General features: G+C 47.8%; 1 protein-coding gene across 1 annotated transcript in view; it reads left to right on the top strand.

The window, feature by feature from the left end:
• FOXK1 (forkhead box K1) overlaps positions 1-12,640 on the top strand; it is a 354,146-nt gene extending 341,506 nt beyond the window's left edge. Inside the window, exon 9 of the mRNA XM_086940691.1 lies at positions 9,895-12,640. Within this exon, the coding sequence (XP_086796817.1) occupies positions 9,895-10,115 (221 nt within the window). The 3' untranslated portion in view covers positions 10,116-12,640. The remainder of the gene's footprint in view (positions 1-9,894) is intronic.
• The last annotated feature ends 2,756 nt before the right edge of the window (positions 12,641-15,396 follow it).

Here is a 15,396-nt window from a genome sequence, read left to right as displayed (position 1 = left end):
TGCATGGAATCTGTATTTTAAAACTAACGCTTTCTAGGTTGAGTCGAGTAAGTGCAACATTGAATCGGCATCTATCCGGATAACAACACGGCCCCACCTATAGTTTGGTGTTTAAAGAGCTGTCAGTAACCTGCACCACTCACCCTATACATCGTTTCCAGTAAGTCAAGTTAGACAGTCTTGCTATATTCCTCAGTTGCAGGTAAACAAATCATCGCCCGGTGGGAGAATGGGCGGTTTTGGGATTCTGGGGCTCGCAACCCTTCTTAAAGGCTGCCTGTAACGTTGCTGCGCTGCTGCTGCGCTGCACACATCCTGGATCTTGCAAATCACCAAGGACAGCCACATCACAGTCACAGCCCTGAAAGAGATAGTATCACTGTCTCCACGTAGATTTGTGGATATTTTGAGAGAATAGTAACCAAACATGCTCTTCCATTACGATCCTACTTTGGCATTAATAGACTAACAGTAACAAGAGGCTGAGCATAGCGGGTGGGGTGAGGGTGCCCCAGACACGTGAAGGGCCACCTGCGGGCTCTTCACATACTTGAGCTGGACCGCTGCCAGCCGCTCCACTGCACTCACTCGTCCGCTGCTGCCGCCCTCCATCTGCCGCCGCAGGTAGTCTGGACCCCGGTTCAGCACCCGCACCGCTAGTGAGGAGTGAAATTCGGGGAAAAGATGCCCCGGCCGGCGCCATGAGATGAGCGGGTGATTCAAACTAGAGGGCGCCCGCGGACCTCAGCCCCCCATGACGCCACCCCCGGGGCCCACCTGAGCCTCCGCGGCAGCATGTCGGAGCCCGCAGCCGGCGGGGGCGCCGCCGGGGCCGCTAACACCAACAACAATGACCCGCTGCCCCTTGTGGATCCCAGGCCCTTCCCACAGCCACACTGTCTGCCCTCGCAGCACCTCCCTAGCAACGCCCTGTTTTTTTTCCCAACACGCGTAGTCCAGGCGGCAGACATCACAAGAAGGGGCCCCGAGGCCCTCCCACCGCCGGGCGGCTGGAGGTGCCCCGCTCCCATCTCCGGTGCTGTAGTTTCTTGGGCCACACAGATTCAAATGTGCCGCGTAATGTTGCAATTTAGACATGTAATAGAAGGGAAGGAAAGAGGTCACGCGAACCAGGAAACAAGACTAAAAATGGCTGCCGCAAAGCTCTGACATTTTTGGAATTGGGGGGCGTGTTTTTTGGTGAGTGACGGATGATGTCACAGATAGAAAGAACGTAAAACGCACGCCCCCGAATCCGAAAAAGACGGGGCTTAAAGGGAGTGATCCCCCTCTCCTCCAATGGCTGGCCAGCATTTACAAGGCCAGCCATTGGAGAAGAGGGGCGGGTTCAAGCCCCCAACCTAAAAACATTAAATCTTCGGCCTGAACTGCGCAAACGCAGCCTACGGTCCTCGACCTAAAAAGGCTGCTGATAGATCAAGCAGGATAATGGTGTCTCTTCCTTTCTAGTCCAAAGATTTCCTGATCTCCTCTTTGATAAGAGCAGTCTGTGCTGTGGCCGGCACGGATGTCAAACTGAGTGGTAACCAGAAATTTGGAAATGCACACAAACATAGACACCATGTTGGAAGGGAAATGTTTTCAGTTCAAATTAACCTAAACCAAATGTTGAACAGAACTCTTTCCATAAATGAATAAGCACTTTAATGAGTTAAATGTAGCAGTTATTCTTTGAAGTAGCGTTCGGGGCAAGGCAAAAAATGAATGCACATACTTAGAAAACTTTGGGTTTCCTTTCAGAGTTTCACTTTATATAATTTCTAATGTTGTGGTTAAGGGGACCCAGTCCCACCCCCAAGAGTCTGACATCTCAAGCCGTGCTTTCGGTGTCCATAATAATGTTCTTTGGCTCTTTAGCAAAGCAATGCAGAGAACTGCACAAATATTTGTGCGTTAGTTCACACTACTAATGCATGAATTGTTTGTTTTCATCTTAACAATATACCGCTTCCTGGTCAAAATTACAAGTAAACAAAAGCACCCTATAGTAACTTGTTTAGTTTAATAAGTTTAATTGTTTTTTTTCTTAAACATGTAATAGGTACAACAGAACACGAGTATTTCCCGCAATCCTTGCATGTTTTAAAACTGCTGCCGAAAGTAAAGGACAGTTAGAGCTGTTGGCTGGCCGAGGGGGAAGTGAAAACGTACAGCAGCAGACAACAGCTTGCGCCCCCGGGCATTTTGGGCAAGGCAACCTCAGGCTATGTGAGGCAGCACACTTGGTCGCGGCCCACTGGCAGCCTCGAGCCTGCAGCCATGCCCAGGGCAGAACTTCACCAACACTGCAAGCAGCTGATAACGCGCTGCCACTTACACCAAAAACACATATTGAACAGCTTGCGAGGCCCACCTGCCGCCTCAAACTCCAGTCCTGGCCTGCACCGTCACTCCCTCTCAATTCGCGGGGGTGGGGCATCGGGATTGGAGAGGACAGTCATTAGGATTAAGATTTTTAATTTACTACTTGCTCTGCTTCCTTTCTTCACTGCGTTTTCACCGCTGATCGCCGTACTACTTTCCCACAGGCGGACTCCACCACAAACAGCCTATGTGACAACATTAAAATAATGTTGCCGCCTATTTGAGATACCAGCATTTATAACATAACAAATGGAGCCCGCACACTGGCTACTTAAATTCACAGCTCCTTGGTGCGAGGCGCCTTGCAGGAGTCACAGTCATTTAATCCACACATCACTGAGTCTGACCAGGCAGCCTCTGTCCACATGGGACCGACTAAGAAGGCTGAGAGGCACCAGCGCAGATCTCAGCTGCTGCCTTTTAACCAATATTTAACTAATATTACTGCGGCACCAGCTGAGGTGAGCATTATAGCTAAGAATCTGAAAGAGACACGTTAGTGATAGATTCCTTACCTTAGAATATCCCCAGACGTCAGACTGGATCCAGAATGTTTTGCTTAGCAGTACCCCTGTGCGTCAGTAGGTGGCGTCCTGCGGCTCCGCGTCCGTCGCTGATGTATGCACCGAGATGACGTCACGGAGACTACTTAGGCACCACCTGTGCGCGCTGTCGTCAGTTCTTTCTTTTTCCGCGCCAGTAAGCGCAGATCTTGTTAGAGCACCTACCCTAGTCATTTTTTAACTATCTTTTTGAGACATTTTTCTCGTGTTGGTTTTCTCTGGGGCTGGTAGGGATGCCTGGTTTTAAGTCTTGCGGGACCTGCCTTCGCAATATGTCAGTGGCGGACCCTCATGATGTCCATCTCTACTGCCTGGAGCGCGACAATGACTTACGTTCCAGTCTGGACTGTAGGGCTCTGGCCCCGAAGACCCTGAGGGAACAGCGCCTGAAGCTGTTTGAAGTTTGACATTCGTCCCAGCGCCGTTCAAGATCGAGGGGTCTGGGATCCTGGGAGTCCCGCGGCCTACCCGCCTTAGCCGGGTCCGTCGGCGACTCCCGCACAAATGCAGGAGTTCCTTGCTGCCATGGACCGCCTGTTTAGGCCTCGGGTTCCCACCAGTGCACCATCGGTCCCCACGCTCCCGTGTCCGGATCCTGGCTCGACGCCAAGAGGTCTCATGCTGCGGGCTCCGACGCCGCCCGTGGCGCCGCAGTGGATACCGCTGGTTCCGCCTCTGCCCCCGGTTCCCGGAGGGATTTGTGCGAATTGGGAACCAGTGCCGCCCCGACCGGCGCCGTTTATCCCCTCACCGGTGTCTGCCCTGCCCCCGAGGCCTCTGCCTCTGGCGCCAGCGGAGGAGGATGACTGGGAAGGGTGTGAGGACCCGCTTGCTCGTCAGTGTGATTCTGAGCCGGACTGGGTGGACGATTTGGAGAATGCCGGTGGCCTCGACGTCTCCTCTGATCCGGGGCTTTACTCTCCCCCACCTACTATGGAGGAAGGCGCCTCATATACGGTGGTGCTCCGTCAGGCTGCTGAGGTCCTTCACCTCGATCTCCCCACGGTGACCCCGAAGACAAAACTCCTCACTGAGGTGCTCTAGCCGGCGTCCACTTCATCGGAGCCTCTGCTGCCCTTTAATGATGCCCTCACCGAAGTCTTGTTGGGCACTTGGTCACGGCCCGCCACGGGGGCCCCCGTGGATAAGAACGTCACGAGGCGTCATCACCCGGCGCCTGGTGACCCTGCCTTTCTGACCACTCATCGTACACCCGAAAGTCTGGTCATTCAAGCTTCTACATCTCCGAGTGCCTTTCCCACTGCTCCGCCGGATAAGGACTCTAAGAAATTGGAGCAATTTGGCTAGCGGCTGTTCACTTCGGCCAGCTTAGGGCTGCGGTCAGTGAACACTGCCTGCCTTCTGGCCCACTATTCCCACGCGGTGTGGGATACCATTGCTGAAGTGTTGCCTCAGTGCCCGGAGGAGATCCAGGCTTGTTGTCTCAGGCTGTGGCTCAGGGTAAGAATGCGGCTTAGTTCGCCATTCGTTTTCGCTTGGACACTGCGGACTCCCTCAGTAGGGCAATCTCTACGACCGTGGCACTTTGTCACCACGCCTGTTTGAGGTCCACCGGGTTCTTCCTGGACGTCCAGAGCTCGCTCATGGACATGCCTTTTGACAGCACTCGCCTGTTTGGTGATAAGGCCGACACTGCACTGGAGTGTTTTAAGGACTCTCGAGCTACGGCCAAGTCCTTGGGCCTTTCCGCCATGCGCCCAGCCACGTCTACCTTTCATTCCTTTCGTGGCCATGGCAGAGGAGCCCCTGCTCGTTCGTTCAGCCAAAAGCCTGCACAGAACCAATCTCGGCGCGCCCGTGGGCCTGGAGGTCGCCGGGGTGGCTCCGGGGGCCGGCGTGAGGGTTAGCCCACCTCCGCCCCTGCAAAGTTCTCAAAACCTTCCTAGTCTGAGCTTCAGGGGGCACACCACGCCGGTGGGTGGCAGGATTACACATCACCTTACCCACTGGCGTTCTGACAAGTGTGTGCTGCAACTCTTCCATAGGGGTTACTCCCTCCCCTTCGAGCCTACCCGCCCCCCCCCCCAGCCATGCCACCTCAGTTCCACCGTATGTCGGGGATCACTTTGTGCTTCTCCAACAGGAAGTTATGGCCCTCTTGGCCAAAGGGGCCATCAACAGCATTCCTGGGCCGGAAGTAGGACCTGGTGGTTGTTCCCTCTACTTTCTGGTCCCTAAGAAGGACAAAGGGGGCTTGCACCCCATCTTGGACCTAAGGGACGTCAATCCCTTCCTCCGGAAGGAGAAGTTCAAGATGTTGTCTCTGGCTCGGGTGTTGGCTGCCCTCGACCCTGGAGACTGGATGGTAGCGTTGGACTTGCAGGACGCATATTTTCACATCCCCTCCCTGCCAGCCCACCGGCGTTCCCTGCGGTTCACGGTTGGCCAGGGGCATTTTCAGTTTGCCGTGCTCCCCTTCGGCCTTACCAGCGCCCCTCGGGTGTTCACAAAAGTGATGGAGGTGATCGCAGCTCACCTGCGCAAGTCAGGGGTGTCAATCTTCCCCTACCTCGAAGACTGGTTGTTGAAGGTGGGCTCGCCCCAAGCAGTCGTCTCCCACCTTCAGACTACGGCCGACCTCCTGCACTTGCTGGGGTTCTCCATCAATGTGCCAAAGTCGCACCTGAGTCCCTCTCAGAAGCTCCCCTTTATCGGAGCAATTCTAGATTCGACGCAGTTTAGGGTTTTTCCTCCTGAGCTGCGAGACCGGGATATTCAGGCTATGATTCCGATCTTTCCGCCTGTATCCCGGGTTGTGCCAGATGTCATATGTGGGCTCTGCAGTGGGACCTGAAGTTCCAGTGGGCACAGCATCAGGGCAACCTGTCCGATCACGTCCAGATCTCGGAGGGCACCGCACAACACTTGCAGTGGTGGCTCACGAATCGCGATTGGGTCAATGGCAGATTCATCTCATTTCCCCAACCGTAGCACACAGAGGCCTCTGGTCTCCGGCGGAGTTCTGCCTCCATATCAACCTTTTGGAGTTCCGGGCGATCCGACTTGCACTGAAAGCAATCCTTCCCTCTGTCCGGGGAAGTGTAGTGCAGGTGGTATTGCAACAAACAGGGCGGGTGGGGTCATGGACCCTATTTCAGGAGGCTCTGTGCCTCTGGATATGCTGGAACATCAAGGTGTTACATTGGTGGTTCAACACCTGGCAGGTTCTCAGAACGCCAGGGCGGACGAACTCAGCCGTCTGTGCATGATGGATCACGAATGGTGTCTGCACTCGGACATGGCACAAGGTCTCTTTCTGAAGTAGGGCGAGATTTGATTAGATCTGTTCGCCACCGAAGAGAACGCGCAATGTCATCTGTTCTGCTCGTTGGAATTTCCAAGGCGGCACTCGCTGGGCGACACTTTTCGTCATGAGTGGAGTTGTGGTCTATAGTACGCCTTTCCGCCTACACCACTTCTGCCAAGAGTGCTAAAGAAAATTTGGCACGACCGAGCCCAAGTCATTCTTGTGGCTCCGGATTGGGCACGAAGATACTGGTATCCCAAGCTACTCAGCATGGCGATCAATCCCCTGATCCGACTGCCTCTTCGGGAGGATCTTCTGTCGGAGCAGCAGGGGACGGTCCTCCCCGAACCTGTCCAGCCTCCACCTCCATCCGTGGCGATTGAGCGGCGACAGTTGACAGCTTTCGATCTTTCTCCCGAAGTCTGTGATGTGTTCTGGCAGACAGGCGTCCCTCCACAAAAACTGTATACGCCTGTAGGTGGAACAAATTTGTGGCATGGTGCACAGCGAAGGTTGTGGATCCCTTTTCTGTCCCGCTTTTTGAAGTCCTTTTGTTCCTTCTTTCTTAGGCCCAGCAGGGCTCTGCTCTGGGAACTATCAAAGGTTATCTTTCGGCCATCTCTGCCTTTCTACGGCTTCCTGATCAGCCCTCTCTTTTTAAGTCCCCGGTTAACCGTTTTCTGAAAGGCATTACGCACACGTTCCCTCCCATGCCGTTCATCATGCCTCAATGGGAATTAAACCGTGTCTTGACATATGTGATGTGCGCTCCCTTTGAGCCCCTTCATAGCGGTCTTCTCACTCTCAAGACGGCTTTCCTGGTAGCTATCACCTCTGCTAGAACAGTGAGTGAGCTCCAGGCTCTGTCTTCTAATCCTCCTTTCCTTTCTGTTCATCCGGGCAATGTGGTTCTGAGGACTGTTCCTTCTTTCTTGCCAAAGGTTGTCACCCCCTTCCACATTGTGCAGACCATCACTTTGCCCACCTTCTTTCCGCTTCCGCATCCTTCCAAAGAGGAAGAGAGGCTCCACCGTCTGGACCCAAAAAGGTGGCTTCTCTTCTACCTGAGCCACACACAACAGTTCCGGGTGAATGACCAGCTCTTTGTTGGGTACGTGGGTGCCAGAAAAGGTCGGGCCGTGCACAAAATCTCTCTGTGGTTCGTTCTCTGCATCAAAGGCCTGTTACTCGTTGGCTAAGAAGGAGCCTCCTGTGGGGCTGCATGCCCATTCCACCAGGGCAACGGCAGCCACTACTTCCACTACTGCCTTGCGACGTGGTGTTCCCTTGCAGGACATTTGTCAGGCAGCTACGTGGGGCTCGCTGCACACGTTTACCAAGCATTACTGCCTTGACAGTCAAGTCCGGAGAGACAGCTTCTTTGGTCGTTCTGTTCTCCGTGACTTTCTGGTGTAATCTTGTTCGCGACTCACCACCGGGGTTGGTATTGCTGGGGTATTTATTCTAAGGTAAGGAATCTATCATTAACGTGTTTCTTTCAAATGCACAAGTTACTACTTTTGTAAGAGACATTAGCTAGTGATAGATTCCTTACCGCCCCACCCATCCTCCCCGTTCTGAGAACTGATTACTCGCGTTAAGGACATCCCTTTCAGGGCCCTAGTTTTCAATGCACCAGTGGTCAGTATCTTGTATGGCTCTGCGTTCCTGGCGCGGAAAGTCGTGTACGGAACTGACGCCAGCGTACAAGGGTGGCGCCTAAGTAGTCTATGTGACGTCATCTCGGCGCATACGACACCAGCGACAGATGCGGAGCGGCAGGACGCCGCCTACTGACGCTCAGGGGTACTGCTAAGCAAAACTTTCCGGATCCAGTCTGACGCCTGGGGATATTGTAAGGTAAGGAATCTATCACTAACTAATAGCTCTTACAGATATATCGTTAACACAAGTAGTCACTTGTGTGTTACAGAATCAGGCCGCGGTGACTGCAGGCAACATTCCCAACAATACTATGAATTCACACACACCTGTTAGCGCGGCCGCAACAAAATCTGTAGCGCACAGTTGTGCCATTTATTTACATTAACTTTTATGAAGGTGCCAGGAATAAGTCATCATCCATCAGAGCACTCGTGTTACATGCAGTTAAACTGCCACAATGGCACGTGAAAACTTGATAACAGCATCTTTATACAAGCGCCGTCCCGAAAGTGAAAGAGGACAGCGCTGCAGCCGGAGCATGGGGATTTCTTGTCTTTATGGGGCCATGTGTTTAAACACATGGCCCCATAAAGATAAGAAAGTGCTTTGCAACAGCCACAAAGCAGGCGACCCAGTCCGGCTGGGAGGCCAAAGGGCGTCTACCAAAAAACCCTCATTTCCAATGGCAGGCCACTGTTTAGCAGAAACGGTGACGCCAGCCAATGGAAATGAGGGGCGGGGCTTCGAGTCCCTTTCTGAAAACCCCTCATCCACAAAATCTCTTGCCGAGCAATCAGCGCTTTGTGCTGCAATGCACGCGAGACCTAAAAATAAGAGCGGAATTATGCGAGTCTAAAAAGAGATTACATTCCATAGTGTGCTTCACCAACAACCTATCGTTGAAGAGCGCACAGGGCAGACACATTTTAGGCTGTTAGGTGACATCTGGCACTGATGTTATGAATTTCTGGGCTGCGAATTCATTACGAGCGCTAAGCATGCCCAAAAGAAAATCACAGACTTAATAAGTGGTGTTAAACCCTGCAGAGAAACAAGAAGGATCAGTGCAGTCACAGCCCATGAACTCGCCTAAACAGTTTGCAGAAATCAAAAAATGTCAAGTGTAGGAGAGTTTTGGGCTCTCATCTGGCCCAAAACTAGCATGTGACTAAGGCAGCTTCAGTGGTATTCTCTGGACATGTAAGTGGTCACTAAGCATTCCGATCACACCCTACCCTATCTTTCAGCTGTTTATACGGGAATGGCAACATGTAAGATTAGGCTCAAGTTACCTTTCTGTTTACTTTATTAGTCTTAGCCTTAAGCTGTTTACCATCATTTTAACTCTTTGCAACCGCTGATTCAACAGTCAAAAACACATCAATTAGCTAAATTGTTTAAGTAGAGAACTAGCAATACCAGATAAACATGCAGGGAATTGTATGACGCGTATTCGTCAATAATAATAAATAAAAATAATCCTGTATTTGTAAAGCGCACAGCTACCCGTAGGTTTGCTGGCGCTGTGGGCCGTCGCGAAGATTAAGCAAGCAATTGCCCAGAGTCACATGGTGCTGCCACCGGTGCCCGGTATCGAACCGTGATCTCCGGCATCAGTCGCCCTGGCCGCTGCGCCACACCTGGTATTTGAATGCAAAGATCTGATATAACAGCTTTTGAAACTGTTCCTCATCTGGCTACAAAGTAGCAGTTATACCCACATGTTGATAATGGAAACAATCATATAGACTTAAATTTGCCCATGAAAGAAATACAGTTGGATCTCTTTAAATGATAGGCATTGCAAGAAAACAATTACCTTTCAATAATTCCAATCCCTCATTGCCAACTTGCTTTAAAATGTACATGTTATTATATTGTTGCCTTTTTTAATTTCAATATTTGTGTTCAGTTTTGAAACCTAAATCACCAACATACAAAAAGTAGATATTGATGCCTTAAAACGTATGATTTACTAAAACAAAATGTGCTCTTTTTTCTCTTCTCTCCCAGCTCTCACAAACCCTTTGCAACTACTTGCGACTCAGGCTAGCTCATCCACTCCTGTAGCTGTCGTCCGGGCCTGTGAAGTAGATACCATGAACACAATGGCAGCATCTGAAGAGCCGAGTACCAAAAAAGCGCGCCTGGAAGATGCTGTCCCACAGGGGTCAGCATCCCAACCGGGAGTCATCACCTCCACTACTTCACAAGCGCAAGCTAGTGGGGACTGACAGTCCATAGTGTCCGAGGAAGGAGTATAAAATGAATAGAGAAGAGAGAATTTCAACAAGAGATTTAAAGATTCTGAAATAAAGTTTAAAAAAAAATAAGAAAAAAGAAGGCTCTTTTTTGTTTTGGTTAGTTCTAAAGGACAGGTCTGAAGTTCCTAGAATTCTAAGGTGCCAAAATGGACGCAAGGAATAAAAAAAGAAGCCTACAGCGAACAGTGCGCAAAACTTAGCTAATTTTTTCAAGTTTAGATTTTAAATACTATATAGACAACTGATTGTATGGCTGCTGGAGGTCCTCTTCTCCCTTTACCCGGCTATTCTGAATCGTTTCTGCTGGAGCAGGGTATGGGGTGGGAGGATCATCGCTCACCATGTTGAAAGGAACGTGCTATAAGTTGGCAGCTTTGGAAGAAGATTTCTTTAAATGCCTTAAGATGCCAGGCGTTCGTGACTTCTTTTGAAATGGATTACTATTCTTAAGAAAGGCTGCACCCTTCGCCAGAGAGCTGGCTTAGGTAACCACAGTGACCACCATAAAGCAACATGGTACCAAACACAACTCGACAAAATACCGAAGGAAACACACAGAAAGAAAAACCATTCATCCTTCATTTCTGATTTATGTGGGAGAGGACTGACCAAGCGGATCATTGAAACAGCAGTTACCTTTAGTAAACACCTTTTGATCGGAGATGAAGAGACTGACAAAGCATTAATTTCTTTCCATTTACAAAAAAGGCTTTTTAATGTTGCATACTTTTAAGTGTTTCACTGTTTAGTTTCAAGGCGTTGTCTTCTTTTTAGAGCTCCTGATCCTGCTGTCACTGAGGAAAAGCTGTATTTCTTGCAAGTTTTTGTTGACCAGTCTTTTTTACAGATGTTACAACTTCCTTTTTTCCCTGAAGTCCCATGTCATGTTTTGTTTTCGGCATGGCGATTCAGATTGTTGCAGTTTCCTGGTCACGAAAATAGGTGGTCTCAACCATGTAACTGTTATTGTCGTAGTTCCATTTCATGTTAGAAAGGCATTTTTTAAAGCGGGGAAAAAAACTATCATTTGTACACATACACAAGACAGCAAATTTTAAACAATTGTTTAAAGTAAACATAAAAACATCTGTTAGTATTTGAAATGTGTTGTCACTTTCCAAAGTCTTTATTATTGTGGTTTTAATTGCTACAATGCCCTCGTTTTAATGTATTTTTTCTGAGGTGGAGTGAATTTTGGATAACAACACTATTGAGATGGTTTCAAAAGCAAATCAATCAACCATTCAGGACTCGCGGAATGATCATAAACCAATCAGACTGAGCAGTTTAAGTATGGTTCTACAAAAAATACGTATATACATATATACTGTTTAATGCCTTCAACCAATGTGCAATTATGGTTTTCGGCCAGAACTTAGAAACTTCTATTCAATGTTCTCATTGGCATAACACGGCAACTTTTCAGCGTTGCACATCAAAGCCCAACTCAGGAAAAGCAGACATTTATATTAGTTGAGCAACTACAAGATTGCCATACCTTGCCTATTCAATAAACAGACAATTGATACACCATTATTTAAAAACCAGCAAGAAGATAATTTCCCTCCACTGTGTGAGCTTTCAGTTTTTTCATTTTCACTTTCCTTTTCCCTTTCTCTTAAATTAATTATAGTTTGAACTAAAGCCACATTACATAGGCACAAGAGGAAATCCTTTTTTTTTATTAAAACTTGGCAAAGCCATCTCCTTACCCATACATGTCTAGTTTGTCTCTTTAGTGAGCTAAACAAGACAGTATTGGGAATACAAGTAAACTTGCTGAAGGTGTGTTTTTCATATAGGTTCTTTCTCCAAAGTATTTAGAAATTTAAAATTTAAAAATTAAAAACACAATGAGTGCAGTTGAACTCTCCACGTCATTTGTAAATACATTTTATTATTTTAAGATTTTTGTCTGAATGGAACACCTCAGAGTTATTTATCAAGTTTGGGACCCGGAGACCTGAGTTTAAGATTTGGATGGTTTGAAAACTCATCCTGTTTCTTTCATATTTTTTGGCAAAGGATGCCTCATGTGGAAAAACCTATGTGTAATAAATCCAGGCACCATAATAGCAAAATATGAAGAACAAAGTTGCATGTGCAGTTGTAGTGTCTTGGATGGGCATCACTGGTATGAACTCCAGTTAGTTTCTACTAAACCAATACATTGCATTGATATCGACTGATTAAAATCCTAACCTCAAAGATTGGAAGAAGTTACTCTTGCACTGACAGTATGCACTGCAGCTTACAGGTCACATAATAATCAAATTACCCTGAAACTCCATGCCATTTGGCTAAATGTGACCAGATATTTGATGTTCATTCAGTCTTAATGAAGGTACATACACGTATTGTTGGCTCAAAAGGACCTAGTTTAATAAGGATTCCTACTTGTGACACCTAACGGAAGAAGTGGTAAGACTGATAAGGGAAAACCATGCTGTGAATTCAATGGTGTCAAATAAATTGGTGTATTTGTAACTTGGAAATATGTTCTATGTGATTTTTGTGGTAAAATAAATGTAAGTAAGGAGGAACATGCTGAATTCTACCTTTAGGTCTCTGTGAATCAAGTAAAACAAGGAACAGGATTTCACTCAGACATATTTGATATTAACATGATTTGCAGGTGGTCCTTTTTCAACTTCATTCATCACTTGGCCCATGCTTGAATCTAATGATTACTTTTTTGTCCGGGCTGTTCATTTTGGGAAGAACCAAATAATCTTGTTTTTGGTTTTATCATAATCCAGGATTCAAATAATGCTGACTTAGTGATATAAGTTTGACATTGTTTGTTATTTCGTAGATTCACTTGCTTTCTGTTAGTACCCTTCATCAGGTTTGGGAGTCTTTGGTACATTAAAAATGCATACCATGTTTTGCGTGATGGCCAAAACAGGAGTCCATCACTGTAACTAGCTTCAGTTTACAGCAACCATTCAGGGAAGGGTTTAGACTACACGCTTGGAGGCCATTTTAGATACCTTCACTATTGAAGAAATCACTGTATGAGCTCTTGCTCAGACATTCTATTGCTTAAAGTAACTGTTTTTAAAGACAATTCCATTTTGATGGTTTTGTTTTTCTTAAAAATATTTCTTGTATTTTCATTAGAGGCAGTATATATATATATATAACAACTCCTGAAGTAGAAAAAGTAAACTCCTTCACCAGGAACGGACCAACACACAGGTTTTCGAAATTTTCAGTGCTTTTTAATTCAGCCTTTCACAACATGACGCGTTTCGACCGGGTTGCCCCGGCCTTGATCACATATATATATATATATATATATATATATATATATATATATATATATACACACACACAAACATATGTACATTTTCGATGGCATGTGTGGTTGTGGATAAACATCCTCTGCACACTCCTGCCATCTAGTGATGGGCCTGAGTTGTGCAAGCTGTTTTTCTTCAAAGAAGTCTTTTGAGTCATGAGACTGAATGACGACTCTTCTCTGTGATATTGCACATGGGCATCGATTCCTTTGTTAGATTTTCTCTCTGCAGTCAGGTTCATATATGATCCTCTGCTCCATGTTTCGACTCGTTCAGCATGATTCTTCTGTACTTTACTATCTTCAATGGTATTGTTTTTGATTGTGCTTTTTCACTTTTGCGCAGCTCTCGAATTTTGTTGGTTCAGCCTGTCACCGACATCCGATTGGAGCGCCTCCCATCTCTGGCCTACTCCCACATGCCCTTGCTTCCATTGAAGATGCCTTTCTGATGGAATGCACACCTTTCAGATATGCGAAAAATCTGCACACTGATCAACACCATGTGTGCAATTATGCCTTTCGCTGAACCATTGCGAAGCCGAATGTGACGCATGTAACTCCTTTCCGTCCAAGAAACCTCTACGGGATTGTAGGGCTCGTCGGTTGGAAATGTCTTGCCGAAGCTGAGATGACACTCCCAACATTTTCGACGAAGAGAACGTCGACAAAGAGCCAGCTATAGAGGACAAAGACAGGATCTTCTCCCCTAATGAAACCTCAGGCTCTGATGTGGAGGTGAACATGGAAATGTGAAACCTTTCATCCGGTCAGCACCTGAGTACATTCGGCCCCAGACCCTGCTCCAGTGCCGGAGCAGGCCTCAAAACATTCTCATATAGGGGTTGCAGGACCACCACTGCCTTCTGGGCATGGTCTGATCCAAAAAACTGTTTTGGACGCCCGCGCTGGCCCGGCACTAAAAATTGATACCAAGGCCATGCCTTCGGCATAGACCTCTTCCGACCGAGAGTGACCTTAGGGATTGAGCCGACAACCGACCACATCTACCTCGGTGCTGAGCAAAATCACGTTTTCACACCGAAAGCCTCAGTACTGAACATTGCAGAGCCAAAAACCTGTATACCTTCATCATCTTCACTGTCTCCAGTCAAGCCCATTCTCGCAGAAATGGACATTCACCAAAGGAAAATTAAAATCCAGGAAGGTACAGGGCAGATACTTCTCTCCACCACCAAAGAGGAAGCTATCCTTCCAAGAGGCACTAGACAGTCCTGTTCTCAAAAAAGGAAGATGAAAGATAAAGCCAACAGTCCTACACACCAGCCTCCTCCTCCACCACCATCACCAACACCTCCATCCCCTCCTACATCTCCCTCAACTGACCCACTCGAAGCTTCACCTCCGGGGTCACCAGATACAGACAATTGGGGGTTACAAGTGCCCTTTAGATGAACCTGACCCATGGAATGCGAAAGACACTCCAGCCGGGTTCCTGGGGATACTCCACCTCCTGAAAAGGAGAGTAATATCATAGATGCAGCTGGGAAAAGGATCGCAGCACAGGCAACAAATCATTGTCGGATTGCTTATTCACAAGCCCTTCTGGCCCGCTATGATAGATCCCATTAGGATGAAATGGAGGAACTCCTACAGTACCTCCCGGATGAACACCGCAAAAGGGGACAACAAATTGTGGCAGAGGGTCAGGCAATTACCAACAATTCCATCTGATGTGAACTAGATGCGATGGATACAGCGGCTAGGGGTGTTAATATCAGTTTGCTTATTAGATTACATTAATGACTTGAGTGTTCTGGGTTCAAGCCAGAGGTCCAGCAGGCAGTACTATATATACCTTTTGAAAAGGAACTTCTTTTTGACCCACAGGTAGACACTACACGTGCCAAGAGTAAAAAAGACACTGACAGCCAAGTGAACCTTACAAATGATATCTCCCAGGGGGTCCTATTGTCACTCAGGCTA

The sequence above is a fragment of the Lissotriton vulgaris genome, chromosome 10 (genome assembly GCF_964263255.1).
Source record: "Lissotriton vulgaris chromosome 10, aLisVul1.2, whole genome shotgun sequence".
NCBI classification, from domain to species: Eukaryota; Metazoa; Chordata; class Amphibia; order Caudata; family Salamandridae; genus Lissotriton; species Lissotriton vulgaris.
This window is presented reverse-complemented; position numbering and strand designations above follow the sequence as displayed.